General features: G+C 34.0%; 1 protein-coding gene across 1 annotated transcript; it reads left to right on the forward strand.

The window, feature by feature from the left end:
- Positions 1 to 5,784: 5,784 nt before the first annotated feature.
- LOC134232151 (homeobox protein DBX1-A-like) lies at positions 5,785 to 11,350 on the forward strand. The gene is made up of 4 exons (XM_062714097.1): positions 5,785 to 6,230; positions 6,497 to 6,685; positions 9,206 to 9,405; positions 10,702 to 11,350. Exons 1-4 carry the CDS (start codon positions 5,927 to 5,929, stop codon positions 11,020 to 11,022), a joined length of 1,014 nt encoding a protein of 337 aa, XP_062570081.1. The 5' UTR covers positions 5,785 to 5,926; the 3' UTR covers positions 11,023 to 11,350.
- The last annotated feature ends 908 nt before the right edge of the window (positions 11,351 to 12,258 follow it).

The raw sequence follows: 12,258 nt of genomic DNA on the forward strand, positions 1-12,258 counted from the left end.
AAAGGTTACAGACGGACGGACGACGGACAAAATGTGATCAGAGAAGCTCACTTGAGCCTTCGGCTCAGGTGAGCTAAAAACTATATACCCCCGAAACTTCGTTTACGGGGGCAGAAAAAAAAACAAAAAGAGAATAAACCAGAGGCCCATGGGCCACATCGCTCACCTGAGAAGCTTTGACCATTCTGTTCTTTACCAGATTTCCCCCCTTTTAATACATACTGCGACCTCACCCTACCCCACTGATCATAATTTAGACATTATGAAATCTACACTACCCCAGGATGCTTCAACGTGCACATAAGTTTTAGCTTTTCTGGCCCAGTGGTTCTTGAGAAGAAGATTTTCAAAGATTTTTCCTATATATTTCTATGTAAAACTTGGATTTCCCATTGTGGCCCCACCCTCCCCCCGGGGGTCATGATTTTAACAATTTAATATCTACACTACCCCAGGATGCTTCCATATAAGTTTAAGCTTTCCTGGCCCAGTGGTTCTTGAGAAGAAGATTTTTAAGTATTTGTTCGATATATTTCTATGTAAAACTTGGATTTCCTATTGTGGCCCTGTCCAAACCCTAGGGGTCATGATTTTAACAATTTAGAATCTACACTCTCCCAGGATGCTTCCACTTAAGTTTCAGCTTTTCTGGCCCAGTGGTTCTTGAGAAGAAGAATTTCAAAGATTTTTCCTATATATTTCTATGTAAAACTTTGATTCCCCATTGTGGCCCCACCCTCCCCCCGGGGGTCATGATTTGAACAATTTAGAATCTACACTACCCCAGGATGCTTCCATATAAGTTTCAGCTTTTCTGGCCCAGTGGTTCTTTAAAAGAAGATTTTCAAAGATTTTTCCTATATTTTTCTATGTAAAAGTTAGATTCCCCATTGTGGCCCCGCCCTACCCCCAGGGGTCATGATTTAAACAATTTAGAATCTACACTATCCCAGGACGCTTCCACATAAGTTTCAGCTTTTCTGGCCCAGTGGTTCTCGAGAAGAAGATTTTTTAATGACCCCACCCTATTTTTGTCTTTTCTTGATTATCTCCCCTTGTGAGGAGACTTGGCCCTTCATTTTAACAATTTAAATTCCCCATCACCCAAGGATGCTTTGTACATGTACCAAGTTTTAAATTGTCGAAAATGTGAAAAGTTTACAGACGGACAGACAGCTAGACAGACGGACGGACGACGGACAAAATGTGATCAGAAAAGCTCACTTGAGCCTTCGGCTCAGGTGAGCTAAAAACTAATAAGAATGAACCCATTTTTGGCATTTTTTTTGGGGGGGGGGTCCATTCAAACAATACCAATGTAGAGCAAACATGGATCTCGAAAGCATCAGAGATTTGATCGGATTCCTTTAAGGAGTGAGGTCTTGGGGGGAAGTTCAATTTTGGCATTAGCAAATTAAGGACTTGATCTTTAAAATTAAAGTTTACCTTTTAAATTGTCGCCCGCGTGGCGCAGTGGTAAGAGTGTTTTTCTAGAGTCGCGGGGTAAGGAATTTATCCTTACGTCGCAGGTTTGAATTCCAGTGTGGGACGTGGAGACCTGTTCTTCGGATGAGACCGTATAAACCGAGGTCTCGTGTCGCAGTAGTTGCTGGCACGATAAAACCCTCATTGCTCAATGGCCCTAAGTGCCGAGTGTAGGACAAAATTTATAGCTCTCCACTGGCAAATGTTGGCGTCTCGATATAAGTGATATGTATGTGACTCTCCTCGAAAAAATTCATGGTATTGCAATATCAAATAATTAAGTAGGTTTGTCATTATTTAAAAATTGACCTTGTATCTATTCAAATCTAACAACCAAGCTCTATAATAAACGCGATGACTTTAACTTTTCTATCGTCAACTTCCCTTACTTATGCAGCAATATACCTTCATCACCAGTATATACAGAGTTTATAAATCTCAGTTGATTCGATACGTAAGAACAAGCTCTACGTATGAACAATTTCTAAAACGAGGTAAATTATGGACGAACAAGTTGATGAATCAAGAATATCAGCAGTCTCGTTCTATGGTCGATACAATGACCTTGTCAGCAAATACAATTTATCATTGAGTCAAATGCTGACTGATGCTTTTTATACTAATTGTTTGTCCATTATTCAATTCAATTATAGGACAAAGAATAATACACTGAATTGACGGCGGATTTATCCGTTATTTCCTGATCATGACAATGAGCACACGGGGGCGTGATCGGTCGACTCGGGATGCTCACTCCCCCAAGGCACCTGATTCCACCTGTGATGTTTTAGAGGTCCGTGTTTGCTCTGCTCCCATTTTGTATTGTTTTATGGACTTTGATATTGAATACTGTTTGATATCTCCATATCCTTCACTAATCTATTTGATGGAAATCAAAAGAAGTTACAGCATGTAGTGCAGCTTTGAAAAGATGTTAAAAACGAGAGATTTGTTGTGAAAACTACAAGGATCTTAACAAAAAAAAAACTTCTCTGGTTGATCCTAAGCTAATTTTTTGTTCTACGAAATCCATTAGAGTTTTAAAAGAAACATTCTCTAACAACTTTGTTGTGCGAATTAAAAAAATAAACAATATTATTATATATCATGTACCTGTATCTCAACTTGGCCTCTTACATACGATGTCTCAAATGTTTTGATATTGTTGTTTGGAGCATATGAAGATTTAAACATCTCATTTCAATACATGTAAATCATCCTGGGTTGACTAAGTACATTGTCGCTTAAACAGAAAATCAGTTAACCGAGTTACATGGTTGACGAAGATTAGTTACCGCATCAGACAACTCTAAAACAATTTATACAGGAAATCCAACACGTTTCCTAATAACTTGATAGGTGACATGTCATTCTGCACGTGACCTTAGCGAGAATCGCGTCCTTTTGCATATCAATAAGTTTCGTCGCGTGGTGCTAATTGTGTAAAATGAAATCATCTCATATTAGCGTCAAAACTTTAAATTTCTTTAAATTTTTATATTAAAAATGTGTTGTTTCTAAATTGTTACAAATATACATGTAGGACACAGAATATTTTATTTGTCAGTCGTTTCGGCCTCTTAGTATATTTATATATATTAATAAAGTTTAATTTAACTTAGGGTAAACATGAATACAATGATTATATATGAAGCGTTTACAGAAAAATTCTAACGTCTACAATTAAAATAAAACTCCCCCATGGAATATTTTTTGAAGCCATAGTATTTTTTTAATAATAATTTTTTCCTGTATATACAGGTACATTATATAAACAAAATTTAATGAAAAACGTGTATGAAAAATATTAACGAAAAAACAACTAATTAAAAAAAAGAAATGTTAGTTTGAACTTTATTCTCTTGAGTTCAAAGATTCCAAAGAGTTGTTAATATATAACGTATTTATATTGGAAAATGAGACACTGCCTATTTATCTAAAGCGTTAATCTACATTGTAACGGTAATTTTGTTTATTTAACGACATGAAAAATAATCAAGCACTCATAATTAATAAATAAAGATCAAAATACAATCCGTTGTTATATTTGTTTGTTTGTACCAAGCATACACAAAAAGTGACGTGTCGTACAGGTAGAAATCTAACTTCTTTATATATCTTATCATGTGGAAAATGGCTGCAGATTTACATGGAAGATCATTCCCCTTTAGTTATTTTTTTTTTTAATTTTAGAACTTCCAGAAACGTATAAAATATCATTTGGAAATAGAATACTATATGTTTCATTAAATTATCATTTTTGCAATTTTAATAAGAATTCGATTAAAAATAGATAAATTAAAGATCCCCTTATTTCAATTACAATGTTATTTAAAAATATTAAATAAATCGTTTCTAATAAATATTAAAAGGAAAATGATATGATAAAAATATTTCATGGTTAAATTATGAAAATATATGCAAATATACACAATTGAAAAAATCTCAAAATGATTAATAATTTTTCATCCATCTGTCTTCATCGTGTATTTTCCATAAGAAGACGATATGAATAAATCGTAACAAGCTTTGAAACTTTTCTTTTCCATCAACGAAACATTTTTATCTCTTTTTTGCAAATTCGTATCACTGCGCCCAATATTACACGCCGTGCTGGACCTATTCTTCCGGCGTGTAACCGATTACCGACGCGCAATAACGACCGCAGTACCCCAGCTGTGAGGAAATTCTATCTTGATTTGGTCAACCCATCCGTATTAAGAACCCCCGTATTTGAGGACACTTCTTTTGGCCAGAGAAGGACCTACGTAACCCCTGGTTTGACTGCAAACGTTTGATGCTTTATAAGTTTATTTATTAGTCTTCGGCAGAATGATATTAACCGCATTCGTCATACGGGGGTCATATGCAATTAAAAAGGTCAACGCCCATCCGTCTCGGGAGGGTCATTTCTATCACCTATGAGCATTTGTTCCTTCCTTAATGAAATGGTCCCTTTCGATTTATGAGCAGTGCGGCGAATTTTCAAATTATCGAAAAGACAAGGCAGTTCGTGTTTGGGGGTGAAAGGACTCGTTGAAATTAACGTGAAAATAATTGCGAATAATTATTTCATGGATCACAAATTGAACCGAATAATGATCGAATTTCCAAAACTCTCTTTAAATTTTTATTTACAATTCGGCACTTGACTGCAAATGAGGGGATTAAGATTACTGGGTCTATATTAGAAATAAGTGGACTATCTCGAATCGTTCTTCATAAGAATAAATCTGTGCCTTTAATTGTGATTGCTTATCATATCATGTACATAATTACATGTACAAGTAATTAAAAATAACTCAAGAAACAAAAACAAAAAAATGCATGCATATTTTTGAATGAATAAGTATAATAATTGTTCCTCGCATCAATTTATGTTTTTTCCCCAAAATTCCGTCTAAAAATAAAATTTAACTTTCGACCTACGCTATGGACATGTACTTTAAATAAATACAGGTATTTAATTTAAATGTTTAATTTCAATGTTCTTCACAAAATGTGGCTATGGACAGTTAAGATTTGTATATTATACATATCTTAGTGATGGAGGAAAACTATTTTATTTGATTAATGTTATGTAAAACATATTTCATAAAATCTGCACTAAAGTTTGCTTATCAGTAGATGGCAAAATTTAGATGGCATGAAACAACACACCAATTCTGTGAATAAAGATCTTATAGATTTTAGAAAAAAAAAACTTGACATTAGAGTCCCATGGAAATTCAGCCTAAAAAAGTGTAAGTAATAGATGAAGTAATTTTGTATAACCAAAGTACTCCGAGATTGATTAGAAAAACAGTTTATTGTTCAACGTTATCTATATCCTCTGTGAAAATAAACGCAAGGTCGATCTTCGCACCATTGATACTTGGGATTTAGCGAATTCGGATAAAACGGATTAATTGTTCACGGTGGCTTGGTGTCTCCGAAGCGCTCTGCCCTTTAACGCACATTTAAAAAGCATTATAAAATTCATATCCAGTACCGTGAAATATTTAACTTTATTTAGATTGCTTCGATTCTATGTAAATGAGATCTTAGTGTCCCTTAAATCGGTTCATTTGTTCGGCCCATTGCTCCGCCTATATCGAACGAAGACGAGCTGAGAAAATATCAATTCGAAGGAAGCTGGAAGCTTTTTACGCATTTGATTGGTTAAAAGCCACGTGCTCAGTATTTGTTGATATTATAATGTATAAAATACGGCTTTTGCAAATTGTTTAGAATTAGAAGCTAATCAAACCGAATAAATTTTATCGTATCTGCTCATAAAAAATATGGGATAAAACAGGTTGATGCCGCTAACTCCTACATAGTACCCATAAGGAATGTGGTGATTCTTGCATGTCTTAAACAGGGCAAAAAAGCAAGATAGAAGACTTCGTTAGAATTTTTTACAAGTATAAAACAGTTTTCAGACTTACATGGTTTAAAAATGTTTCCAAATGTGATTTCGCCTTCACAGTTGTATCAAACATACCTTCGTTCAGCTGCCAATTTGGACGCTCAAGGACTTGGTCAACCTGGACCTTCTGCATCGTTTCTTGTTGAAAATTTACTCCGCGAGAGGGGTCACTCATTGCTGTCTCGTCAGTTTCCCCTGGGGAGACCCGTCCTCCCCCCACAGCCGAAATCTCCTGGTGACGGCTCGCGACAAAATCCTTCAACGTCATCGTTCCTGAAATTCGGAGTTAACGCGATTCTAGGATCCTCTGACGATGAGAGTGTACAAAAACACGGTAAGTCAAATTTAAACAAAACAAAATTTTTATTTTAAAATATAATTTTATAAATATTAAATCGGAATTTACTTACCTTTCGAAAGCTTGCAATCTTCGATCCATTTTTTCAAAAATAAATTGTTTTACTTTTCTTGACAATTTAATTTGATTATTAAAAATAACTTCATTTTTCCCGATGGTTTACTTAGGCTTAAGATATAGAAATAAATATCTTTCTTCATGTTAAATAAATATCTTTCTTCATGTTCTTATTTGATTTACAGTGGAAGAGACATGTTCTTCGACACTGACCACCCCTCCATCGTCCCTCCCCGGGCTCCCAGCCTCCTACCTAAAGACATGTGGAACAGGGCTTATGGGGCAGGGGTTGCCTCACCCTACTGCCTATTTTCCGCGCCACCCTTTCTACGATCCACATCTGAATGGAATGATGAGGCATCCTTATTTCACAAGTAAGAAAATATGTGTCTGCTTTTATGTTGCTTGATATAAAACTTTCTCCTCTTTGTGACCCATTGAATTTTGCAAAAATCAATTATTAAACAAGCTTGTATTAATGCAATTAATTATTTAAAAAACAAATTCTGCGATCATTTAACTTAAGATCTTGCGATTAAGAATTCGATGAAGGTCTATGCAATTGTCTGTTTTTAAGAAAAGTTCCAAAAATTCCGAAAATTTAGCACTAGAGTGCTGAGTTATTCCATTGATGTATCTATTAGTTTGATGGCCATGCTAACGAGTTTTTCTTTTATCATTTGTTTATTTCACAAAAATGACTGTCACTTCGGCGCCAATGTATGAGAGCCAAGAAAACCCGGGGCGATATCGGTTCGTCCGAGGCCGCAGCTCGAGATGGACCGGACCGTGTTTAATTGTTCAAAGATAGATATTATCATGGGCAATAATTGCGTGATAAAAGCCAAATTTCGATCAATATAATAAACTTCTGCAATTATGTACTAATATTTGTGTGTGCTAATGGTCATCGTTATTTAAATGTTCAATCAAAATATTTCCTATCCCTATGCAAAATTTCAAACAACACCGGAGGTGCTCTTCGCCTAGATACACTAATAAATAATCAAGTAATATACCTTGACGTTTAACTTTTTCATTGCAATCCAATCTCTAATCAAATGCCTCAATAAAAGGGATTCTTGTGTTCATTAAAAGACCGGCCCATATCTTCTTTTAAACCAAATCAAATGAATATTTTATACTTGAAATGTATCACCCACTTAATAAACAAAAGTTTGACAAAAAGACCTCTTTACCCTGAAACTTTTTTTTTTCGAATTGAGTTTGAGTTAATTCTAATAGAAGCCTTTAATCACGAAAGGTACTTGACCCAAGACTTAAGATACATGAAAGGCGCGCACGTGTTTACATGTGTCCTCTCGCATGATTTCTTCAATACTTATAAGGTATGTAACGAGTTAGACTGAAGGCAACCCGGAATTATTGGGCAGATTTACACGACGAAGCTGAATGTGTACCCCTTTGATATGTCAGATTTACTGAACTGGTCTTCTTCTTTATAGAAGTCTCCGTCATACCACCCACTGTTCACACCAGATAGGATATCAAACGCACCTCATTCCACGGGGGAAAATTGACGATAAATGCAAATGAGACACCCCGTATAAACTGTGGAAAAAGTTAAACCTTGCAGTAGGGCGATTTTTTCCCTCACTCTTTTTCTCTAAAAATTGAGTTTCTGCAGGATTTTTTTTTCTTCAATTCTGCATTCGCTAATAATTTTTTCAGACTAATTTGTCAAATTCTTCTAAAGCTGCCAGAGAGATGCACACCTGTGCACACAAGAGCTCACAATTGAATTTAAATTAAGGCAAATTGATGGCCCTATAAAAATTTATGGATAAGATACACGTAGTTTTGAAAAGGTATTTATTCATTGATTAAAAAATTATTTTCGACCATGAACAAAAATTTTCAAAATTATTTTTTATTTCCAAATGTGAATGGCAAGCAATATTAACAAATCAAATAATTCATCGATAACTTATTTAACTTCAAAATCCTCAAATCCATTTTTTTTCTGTTTGTATAAAGACAGAAATAGTTTATATATATATATATATCAGGAAATATATAAATATGCGAAATATTGATTACGAGATTATATGCAGTATAATTAACGTACACAAAATGACGGCAACAGTTGGCGCTGCTTAAATCGTTATCATTCTCAATAAAACCCAATTGAAATTTATCGTGTAATATAATCACAATCGCCTACGAGATCCAATGACAAATTATTACATCGCCCCCAGGAAATTCAATACAATTGAAAAATGTATATTTACTGTTGGCGCGCGTGTTTATCATCATTTTTTTAAAAATAACTGCATAATTATATATATAAAATAGCAGTAAAATAAACAACAAAAAATAGGTCTAGAATATGTCGCTTTCCAAGGACACATTTGCTGGCTGGATCACCATCTCACCCCGTACCCCCGTGTTTTATTTATTTATTTTTGCTGACAGACTTTTTTTAAAAGGCATATATTAATAAGGTGATCCTTTATTTCTATATTCATAAATCCCCTTAAATTTCTATAAAAACTCCATATGGTTATTGGTGGAAAGGAATACCTGATTATTTGTGTGCAATGCAACCCTGACCCCTTCAATGCATTATTTTGTCAGTATATTATACATTCATAAATAAAACTATCGTTTCATTTTTTCCCGGATTTGTCCGTGGAATAAATAATGAATAATCTTAGAACAAATAATGCGTAAGGGAAACATATCAGTTTAGAGATTCCGCTGAATTTACATGGAAAATTTCGGAGGTGGGGTCTTAAAGATTTACTAACTAAGTATTTTTACGTGTATAATCTAAATATATTTTTGTACCTTACCATCCAAAGTTTATGGGATATATCTTTCCTATGTTTAAAGAAACATTTCAATATAAATAGGTAATTTTTATTTTTCAGATTCCCCACTTTTACCGGTTCCAAATGCGTTTACGTTCCTGAGTAGTATGCGAGGGAAACCAAGAAGAGGGATGTTAAGGAGAGCGGTCTTCTCAGACATGCAGAGAAAGGGTCTGGAAAAGATGTTCCAAAAACAGAAATACATCAGCAAACCCGACAGGAAAAAACTAGCCGCTAAACTGGGCTTAAAAGATTCACAGGTACCTTATTAATTTTTTATTTAAAAAAATCACGACATTAAAACATCTTTGGGCAAATTAAGGAGCTGGTCTTAATTGATAATCTTTATATGCAAATGGATCCTAGACAGGAAAGAAGATGCATTCATTCGTGTATTCCCCTCGCAATTTTCAAAGCGAAGAATTTCAACGAAAAAAAATTTACATGTCAATTTTTATGTCATTCACTGTACATGTACGCGTAACATTTACAATTCTGTTTCAATCAAGGAAATAAACATGCAGCTAATTTCATATCGATATATTACATCCAATCATGACAGTTTATAAATAAATTGCTTTTGTAATTAGCAAAATGTGAGAATATGAATAAGATATCCAAGGGCGCGACAACAATTCCGAATAACATTCATGTCATCTCCAGATATTGTAGCGACTTTTATGAAATCTAAACGACTAATTAAGTACAAAATCGACGCCCGATTTCCAATTTATTTCTTATACAGTGTCTATACCAGATGTTTCAATTACAATACAAAGTGCCTGGAACTCCTCGTGGGTTTTCCTTTTCTTTACAAATCCTTCCAAATGCATGCGTGTTCGGACGAAGTCGGGCAATTGATAAAAACCATCTTAAACAGTTTCTCTTCTCCGTAAATCACATGCACGGGGGAATCTCTGCATTAGCTAATAGCGACAGAGCTTTCTTTTCTCTTTGACACCTAATCGATGCAGTCGGAAACCGAGGGGCATTTCGTTAACAATTCCAAACAGCTGTTTATGACGTACACAAATAAACACAAGTTTAATGACCAATCACTGTTTTAATAATTTTTCATCATCTCAAACATCTTAGACACACGCTGTCCCTCTTATGGGCATGTCTGAAACACAACACCTTTGGCTATTTTCTCTTTTCTTTCTTCAAAATGTGTTATATCTATTTTTAACAATGCTCATTCCTGAAATTTCCAAATTCTCCACAAGTTTATTATTTGACCTGTAACTTGGTTATTTTTTTTTCTCTCTCCTAAATAGAATTCGATAAAAAAAATTAATTTATTATTTGTGGATGAATCACTTCACATTATTAAGAGAACATAGTAACAGCAGGAAAAACTAGTATGTAAATATTTCAATATAATAAATGTCATATGTTTCTCTAATTTATATCACATAACATGATGGAATTTACATCAAATAAAGCAACATATGTTATGATAAGCCAGAAGTTGTTTGAATATGCATTCGTATGGTCTCGAAATTGTACAATGGCATGCACATGTTGAAATATCTGACAATTTTTTAAACCCTCAGGTCAAAATTTGGTTCCAAAATAGAAGAATGAAATGGAGGAATTCAAAAGAGCGGGAGATGCTATCTGGAGGTGGATCACGTGATTCTTCTTTACCATGCAAATCAGATTCCAACAACGACGGTGAGGACGTCATCAACAAAGATGGTCATGTTGCTTGCAAACAATTAGAATGCACACAGACTAGAGCAACTGAAGAAAGCATTGAAAAAACAATTCATATTTCACAATCACGTGACTTCAAAGATGTGGCATTTGAGCAACCAATGGACGACGACGTTACAAGTAGTTCTGAGAGTGATGATGAAATTGATGTATCATGATGTATTTTTGAAGATTTAATAAAAACGCATGATTTTGCGCTAATAAAAATTTTGAATGTTGAAATATTTTGATACTTGTATAATAAATAAAGGGATAGCTGTTTTCCTTTTTTGTGGCAAAACTGGTTGATTCTAGGAAGAAACTGAAGAATTACATTTATACGCAATTTTGTCGATCTCTTTCTTTGTCGTATCATCTGCAGAAAATATTCAATGTCATGAATATTACAGAATACAAATATTTATTTTAAGGTGCAATATTTACTGTAAATGTTTTAATCTTTATTTCTGCAGACTCTTCATTGTACTAATAAATCATAAAATCCTTTGTTCTTTTCATCTTATCTCATTTTGTTTGTACGAATATCAAAGGTACATGTAATATGGATGAAAACAACTGGAAAAAATATATTTTATTATATCAAAAGAACCTTCTCTTAATGCTTAGATAATTTTAAGTATAAGAAAACAACAAACCTACTTGTTTCGACATACATGTATATCTTACAGTATAACTTAATGATCGCAGTCATTTACAACTTCTGAAAAAAAAAAAACATTTGAAAAATATTTTTCAAATTCTTGTTTAGAATATTTCATCTACAAAACTTTTTTCTGTTTGACTTTACTTTTTCTCACTGCAGAGTTGGAATTGTTCTCCATGTAATTTGGATATAGATGAAGTGTTATTTTATATAACAGGATGAAAAAGGGCCCTGTGGAGACAGAGAAAAAGAGAAACTGAGAAATTGTTTCTATGGCTAGACTTAATTTTTTATTAAATTTTTGTTAAAAATCTATTCATTTTTTTAAGTTTTCTTAAATTTATCTACGTATATAAAGAAAGTATTTTTTAAATTTGATCCTAAAATTACTCGTATAGAAATGAAATAGAAACTTTTCTTCTTTCAATGAATATTCATAAAAATTACATCATGTGGGATAAAAACTTTTTCTTAAACAGGTACAATTATAGCCCCATAAATCTCTTAAACAAACATTTTCATCAGATGTTCATGAGGGCTTATTCTCTGTTAGAAAAATCACCTTTGAAAAGGTATTGTCCGCAACACGTGCGTTTCTTTGAATTGGTCAGAACGGTCGACAATTCGGACCATCGAAAGCTGGGATTACTGAAAACCCGATAACGTTGTGAAATTAAGCATAAAACAAACATTTGTCCCACGAATTGGAATTAGAGCACCACTTGTTGCCCCTTCAGAGGGACCGCTGATC

The sequence above is a fragment of the Saccostrea cucullata genome, unplaced genomic scaffold, assembly GCF_032062105.1.
Source record: "Saccostrea cucullata isolate Sc308-1 unplaced genomic scaffold, CSIRO_AGI_Scuc_v1 ctg4766, whole genome shotgun sequence".
In the NCBI taxonomy this organism is placed as follows: Eukaryota; Metazoa; Mollusca; class Bivalvia; order Ostreida; family Ostreidae; genus Saccostrea; species Saccostrea cuccullata.